This window comes from Camelina sativa, chromosome 1, assembly GCF_000633955.1.
Source record: "Camelina sativa cultivar DH55 chromosome 1, Cs, whole genome shotgun sequence".
Classification (NCBI taxonomy): domain Eukaryota; kingdom Viridiplantae; phylum Streptophyta; class Magnoliopsida; order Brassicales; family Brassicaceae; genus Camelina; species Camelina sativa.
Genome location: NC_025685.1, coordinates 19,238,599 through 19,246,526, shown reverse-complemented (window position 1 = coordinate 19,246,526; position 7,928 = coordinate 19,238,599). Strand labels below are relative to the sequence as shown.

General features: G+C 37.6%; 1 protein-coding gene and 1 pseudogene across 1 annotated transcript; both read right to left on the bottom strand.

The window, feature by feature from the left end:
• On the bottom strand, nucleotides 4,325–6,843 carry LOC109125997 (annotated as a pseudogene).
• Nucleotides 7,018–7,928, bottom strand: LOC104699219. Its single transcript, XM_010414557.2, has 2 exons — nucleotides 7,563–7,928; nucleotides 7,018–7,481 (listed from the first exon to the last, which is right to left on the bottom strand). The coding sequence occupies exons 1-2, from the start codon at nucleotides 7,908–7,910 to the stop codon at nucleotides 7,161–7,163; spliced, it is 669 nt and encodes a 222-aa protein (XP_010412859.2). The 5' UTR covers nucleotides 7,911–7,928; the 3' UTR covers nucleotides 7,018–7,160.

The following is a 7,928-nucleotide window of genomic DNA, read 5'->3' as shown; positions in this document are numbered from 1 at the left end:
AGTGATGTTGGACACGTTGCAGGTCTGACTCATACTTTGTTCTTGATTAAAAAAATATGTTAGCCAAATAGGAGGTCCCCGTGCAACATAAGAAGACAATCTCAGGTCCATAGTAACACTTTTTGCAATTAGTAAGGCTCCATTGTTGCAATTTGTTGGCTCAAAAAGGAGAAACCAGTTTGGCTTATCAATCGAAAACGTAATGAGCGGATAGATAAAGCTTGCTAATGCTGGCCATTGATGAGGATTGTGCATCGCATTAATGATTTCCATGGTAGATGCACCAAAAGTCACATGCTCCAAATGCAAACTAGCCATACTTTCTAGCGCCCATTCCCAACTTTTAATCTTGGCATCAAATATTGAAGCAACAGACGCAAAGGATCTTCGACTATGAAGAACAACATTACCTGCATGATCTCTTAATACCCATGAAGCCCCAGATAAACACAATCTTTTCGACCAAGAGAATCCAATATTACATTTGACTTCCCCCTGCAGAGGAGGTTGCCATCTCTGGTCCTGCTGTAATAGAGTCGAAGTCTAAGACATATCCTGTCTATGAAGTATGAACTGAAGACCAATCCCTAGTGATATCTAAAGCTTTATGCACTATAACATCCGGAGGCAAACCAGAACCTTCAAAGAGAAGGTTATTCCTATTTTTCTATACATGCCAAAGGATCCAAGCAAAAGCAGACTTAAGATCATCAAGAGAATTTGCTATTTTTTCCAAACCAAAGAGATAGTACATATTTTCAAAAATCGAGTTACCAAAACCCAGGAATGGAGAAGGAATGTTAGATAAAGCCCAAACTTGTCTTGTGTAGGGATAGAGAAAGAAAATGTGATTAATTGATTCCACCTCTGCATCACATAACATACATCCATCAAAATTCCTTATTGCTCTTGTTCTTAAGCGTTCAGATACTGCAAGGGCACCATTTAAAGCTTCCAAAGGAATTTGAATTTTTGGAGCTGTTTTCACTAACCAACAGGCTTGTATAACCGGATTTATGGAAGGACGAGTTTCCGCAATGAACGAGAGTCTCTTTCTTCACCTTTCTAAACATCAAGTCATAACCAGATTTTACTGAGTAAACACCATTTCTAGTCTTACCCCAGCAACATGAATCATCAAAACCAAGCCTAGGTTTAATAGCTTTAATTTTGTTGATTTTTGAGTGATGAAACAATGATCTTAAGAGAGGATCATTCCAAATTTCAGTTTGATGACTGAAAAGATCTGCCACTCTTAGCTTGATGTTCATTAACGAGTGAATGCCTACAGGTCTAGTAGCTTTACTGTCATATAACCAATTGTCAACCCAAACAAAAATATTCTTCCCATTTCCAATGAGATATTTAAAACCTTTGGTAAGTAGTTCTCGACCAAAGAGAATACTTCTCCAACCATAAGAGGGATTCCTTCCTAGTGCAGCCTGTAGAAACTCCCCATTCGCATAATATCTACTTTTGAAAAATCTTGAAAAAAGGCAGTCCGAATCATGGAAAAGCCTCCAAGCTTGTTTAGCAAGCAGAGCTTGATTGAAGATTTCCAAGTCTTTAAAACCAAATCCTCCAACAGATTTGGGCAAAGTCATTTTCTCGTAGCTTAACCAATGAATTTTCTTTTTATCTTGAGAAGTGCTCCACCAATAGTCCATCATAACTGAAACCAATTTCTTAATGATGCCTTTAGGAAGCTTGTAACAAGACATAGCATAAACTGGAAGAGCTAGAGCTATAGACTTTAAGAGAACTTCTTTACCTCCTTGTGAAAGATTTTTGGCAAACCAACCAGTTAACCTTGATTGAAGCCGATCCTTTATAAATCCAAGCAATTGTTGTTTCGATCCACTCAAACACTCATGAAGATCTAGATATTTTCCTACACCACCTTCTGACCAAATTCCTGATTTCTCTTTGATCCATTCCCAATCAAGATTATTTGATTTAGTCCCAAAAGTGGTAGCTGATTTTTCCTTGTTGATCATTTGACCAGACATCAATTCATATGTTTGTAAACATCTCACCATCTCAGCACACTGTAATCTATTCACTTTACAGAAAAATAGAATGTCGTCTGCAAACAACAAATGACTAATTTGTGGACCAGATTGGTGAAACTGAATACTAGTGATGTGTCCTTTCATTGCAGCTTGATCAAAGAGATGGATCAAAGCTTCCATACATAACACAAAAAGAAAGGGTGAGAGCGGGTCTCCCTGTCTAATACCTCTTTTAGGCTTGATTAAACCCACTGGCTGTCCATTCATTATTACTGAGTAGCTAAGAGAAGAAACACAACCCATAATCCTGAAAATCCAACGATCATGAAATCCCAAAGCTTGAAGCATGTCTTTTAAAAAACTCCATTCCAATTTGTCATAAGCTTTAGACATATCTGTTTTAACCATTATAAACTCTTGAGATATGGATGGATGAGTGTGGAGGCTGTGTGCAATTTCATGCGCAATCAGAAAATTATCAGATATTAATCTTTCTGATACAAACGCTGCTTGAGTTGGAGAGACTATCGTTGGCAGATGTTTTTTCAGTCTATGCACAAGAATTTTTGACACTATCTTGTAAATCACAGAGCATAAACTGATAGGTCGAAGATCTGTCATTCTTTTAGGAGCCTGTATCTTTGGGAGAAGACACAAATGAGTGTGGTTCCAACCCTCAAGAATGCAACCAGAATAAAAAAAACTGAAGAATCTCTCTAATAACCTGCTCCTTTATCACTGGCCAATATGTTTTGAAAAAGAAACCGGTTAAACCATCCGGTCCCAGAGCACTCTCATTACTAACCTAAAAAACAGCCTGCTTGATCTCTGCAACGGTAACATTTCTTGCCAGGTCTTGATTCATATTGGGTGATACTCTGGGTTTAAAGTTAAGAAGACACTCCTGGAGCTGAACTGGAGACGAGGACTTAAACAGATCCAAGAAGTAATTGACCGCAACCTCTACTTTACCAAGCTCTGAGAATTGTTCAACCCCCTTATCATCAACTAGGAGAGGGAATGCGTTTTTCACTCTAGCAGCTTTAACAGATGCCTGAAAAAAATTTGTGTTTCTGTCCCCATGAAGAATCCATTTTTCTGAGCTTTTTTGTCTCCAATAAATTTCTTCATCTCTAAACGTTGTTGCTAGTTCACGTTTAATTGCATTTATCCTAGAGAAATACAAATTTAAAGATGCATCATGTTTTGCCAGCTCTTTTCGTAGTCTTTTGATCTTAATCTCTGAATTACACCACACCTTTTTCTTCCAGCCACCAATCGCTTTTCTGCAGCTTTCAAATCTTTTCATTACAGAATTGTTGATGTCCGTAGAGCTATTCTCATAGATTTGTAAATTACATCCATAAAAGATGGATCCTCTGACCATCGTTTGTCAAACCAAAATTGCCTCTTGACAAACTCCTTTTCAGTAGACAAATTGACCAAAACCGGCTTATGATCAGAACCTAACTTCTCAAGAAAACACTGATGGCTACTTGGGAACATAGAAAACCATGCTGGGTTGCCAAAGCAATGGTCAAGTTTACATTGAATCCACTGTTTGTTCCTAACTCCTTGATTGCTCAAGTAATTACCCGATACACTTAACCGCAAGGCAGTATATACGGGGTCGAATCCACAAGGACCAATGGTACACTAAAGATTTGTGAGACTTGTAAATAGCTAAAGCAGACGAATGTTTGTTTGTTTGGTTTTCAAGTTTGTAAATAAAAATGCAAAGAAATAAAATCGATTAGCTTATAAGATTAAACCATTGGGTCATAGGGTTTTTCAGAAATCAATGACTAATGAGGAATTGAAATATGGAATTCAATAATTAAGAACCGTTCGAGAACATGAACACAAGAATAGATTAACCCTCTTTCAAGGCATTAGAAACTAAACTTGACTAATATTTTGCTAAACTTTCATTTGCAACCTCATAGCCAATTTTGCATTACAATCAAGTTCATTAAGTTCACAATGCGTCCTAACATCAACTTTCGCAAGCTAGAAATACATTGTTCAATTCACACTCATTCAGGCATTCTATCGAACACTTTTGATGCATAGAATGACCTATAGTCTAAAACAAGGTGATCAGTCCTATTTTAGCATTAATATCATGTGAATCAAAGAACCTAAGGATTAAGAACTCCAAAAAACAATTAAAACATCAATTCATTGAATCTCCTAATTGGAACCCTAAAACCCAATTGGAGAACTACTCACACATAGCAAAAGAGAAAAAAAAATCATAGATAAAGAAAACATGATTATATTGCAGAAATAATAAGAAATGGTTTAGAAATCTTCTCCTAATTTTCAATGAGGATGGATCTCTAGAATCCCAAAAGAGCGGCTTACAAAAAGTCTCAGGTTGCAGAAAGAAAGAGTAGAATAAAACTTAGAGTTTTTCTCCCAGCAAATAAAAGGTATTTATAGAGTTCTGAAAATAAGGTAAAAAGAGTAACAGCCTAGTTAAGACATTTCTCAGCCAGGCGGGTTTTGCCGTGAAACTTGCCGGGTTAGACTTCGCTTCTCAGCCAGGCGGGTTCCTCAGATAGGCGTGTTTTAACGTGAAAGTTCCTGGGTTAGACTTTGTTGCTTAGCTAGGTGGATTCCTCTGGTAGGCTGGTTTTCACGTGAACCAACATCCATCTCTTATGCTTGTTTGCATCCATGATTGCTCATTTTTCTTCCATTTTCCTCCAAAGTGTTCTAAAACCTATAAAGACTCGATAAAGAACTTAAAAACTCCAAAAACACACTTTGACTCAATAAAAAGTATAAAATAAGAGAGAAAACAATGACTCAAAACGGATAAAAACTCCATATATCACTCCTCCCCATGTGAAATCATTTCCCGAACTACGAAGTTCAGCTAAATCACAGTTCGCCAAAAACTCTTGAAAAGGATGAAAAGAACTGAGATCCCTCAACGGCCCTCCCAGTTTCTCCTTATTAGATAATATAGCGTTAAAATCTCCAACCATACACCAAGCTTCTGATCTAGACAAACCAAACTCTGCAATTCTATCCCATACCAAAGATCTGAGACCAGTGATTGGGTTCCCATACACACAAGAAAGAAACCAAACCTTAACACCATCAGAAACTTTCATATCTATTATATTTTATCAACAATCAGAAACTCTATATCAATACTATCTTTCCAAAACATTGCTAGCCCACCACTAGCACCTATTGGTTCAACAGTCTTAAGGTTACTATAGCCTAACCAACCTTGAACCTTTTTGACGACAACATTTGAGTTCTTTGTCTCCATGAGGAATAGAATATCATGAAAATGAGCCTTTCTCATTTCCTTGAGGTGTAGGGTTGTCCAGGAATTCCCCAATCCTTGACAATTCCAGCTCAAAATACCTATTGATCTTGCGGAAGTTCACCTGGAACCACCAAATTCTTGTCTCTCTGGAGACTTTTGGCCAATCCTATCCCTTGTTCCTGAATCACATTGCTTTCACTGATTTCCAACTTTTTATCTAGACCCTTATCAAGTGTTTTCATGTTTTTCCCTTTACGATCTTTGGTATTTTTTATCCAAGATCTAGGACGTTTAGCAGAAGGTAAAACCTGGTTCAAACTCTTAGAGGAGGAAGCCTCTATATCACCCAAACAAAAGGTTGAAGGAGAGCAGTTGAAGGAATTACCTTGAGACAAACTTTGAAGAGGAGATTCAGCAGTCAAATTCTTTGGAATCCTTGAGTCAGCTTTGATTGCATCAGCTAGAAGTTTAGGAGGGTTACAATTGATGACAGAGAGGTCTTTACTCGAAAGATCTAAATCCTTGCCTTTATTCAGCAACTTTGAAGAATCGGGATAAACATTCAGGGATTGAGGATCACCAGCTAACTGAACAAAAGGACATTTACTCTTATCATGAGTCAATCTCTGAAACTGAAAGCAACGTTTGCGAACTCTCTCGTAGTCTATTCCAATCTTGAGTATCGCTCCATTAGGAAGTTGCAGTTCTTTGAAGTTTTTTAGCCCTTTGGAAACATCAAGCAAAATACGAACCCAAACATATGCCTGGCTTTGCGCCTCTTTCTCATCGAAGGGCAACTCAAGTACTTGACCAACGCACCCAGCAATTTCTCTAATAGTTTCCTCCGTATAATGATTAAATGGTAAATTACGAAGCCTAATCCACACCGGTGGAAACATTAGATAATTCGCAGGAGGATTTTCAACCCATCTTTCCATTACAACTCCCCAATCGTCTTGAGTTCACACCCCAGTCTTTAAGATTTCGTTTATATCCTCTTCATACTTAAAGATGAACTGAAAACGATATCTTGATAAGGCAACACCTCTAACCCTGTCATACAATCTCCAAATCCTTGGCATCTCCAAGATCCAATTAGACATACGCTGATTGTCAGGATTTAAAAACCTTCCTATCAAGCTCCTTGAGTTTCTTTCCGACGAGAAAAACTTAGGAAGATTAGATAAGACTAGGGGTTTATTCTCTTCCTCAGTAATTGACATCTCTTGAAGATACTGCTCCAAGTGTTTTTCCATTTTAGATCTGAAGTAGCAAAGAAAACCTGAAACCCAGTAATTCAAAGTAGAACCTGATTTGTTTTTGTCGATGAACCGGACAGAAGACGGTGATATCTCCGGTAATTAATCTGCTCAGAAACCTGAATCCAAGAGATAAGTTCTTAAGCCCAAACTGTTAGGGACGGCTGTGAAATTGACGGCGACAGAAGAACAAAGCTAATCAGCAGCTAGGAGAGAGAACACAGCATTCCTCTAGAGACAGGAAAAAATAAAGGTTGCGTCTCATTTCATTTATATGCCTGTTTCAAACTTTCAATCCATTTTCCATAGATTAGGTCCAATTCAAAGCCTGCATATGTTTGAGCCTAGTCAGGCCAAATATTTTGAACCTATATTTTAAATAATAAACATTTCTTGTAATATAAGGATGACAAAAACTGTAGCGTCAATTAATTTTTTTTTTTTTTAAGAATATATAGTTACTCTGTAGCGTGTAAGGCTGCAGTATATTAATATCATTCAACAAAGACTACGAATACAAACATACGATGTTCTATACGACTATACAGAATAACACACGAGTACGTACCAAATAATATTACAGTATATATATGATCAAGGTTAAGGACTTACTCCAAAACCTAAAGCTTCGAGAACTTCAACTGGATCAAGTTCATCAATATCCCTTTCTTCAACCTTAGCCCAATCAATATACTTATCCACTGGGTCTACCTCATCCCTTGTGACCGAAGACGATAAGTTGGTTTCACGAGGAAGTGTTTCTTGAGTTTGGTTCTCCCTTGATTCTTGTAATGCATTGAGCTGGGCTTCAACAACTTCAAGAGTATTGTATGGAGGATATGAACTGTACGTAGGGTGTGGAACATGTGCTGGTATTGATGGCGGTGTCGTTGAGAAAAGAAATGCATTGTTGAAAGTGTCCTGAAAATAAAATCATCGTAACAATAATACGAATATGTGATTTAATTGATAACGTATATTTAAGATATCAATATTGTTTACCTGATGATGAGAATCAACTGTTGATGGTACCGTGGGCGATATAAAAGTTGCATTGTCATATGAATCATGAATGACACAACCATCGTTGAGGTGAAGCTGTTGTTGCGCATCCATCCACTGTGGCTCTATAGTCATATATGGATTGATAAAACCTTGAGCCATGTTGTAAATCTGACCGTCGTTGAACTGTAGATTTCCTTGAGTTGGATACATCGATGGCTCGTACATTGAGAATGTGTTGCTTGTGTTTTGAGTAAATTCACTCAATGAAAGACAAGCCATGTTGTAAATGTGACCGTCGTTGAACTGTAGATATCCTTGAGTTGGATACATCGATGGCTCGTACATTGAGAATGTGTTGCTTGT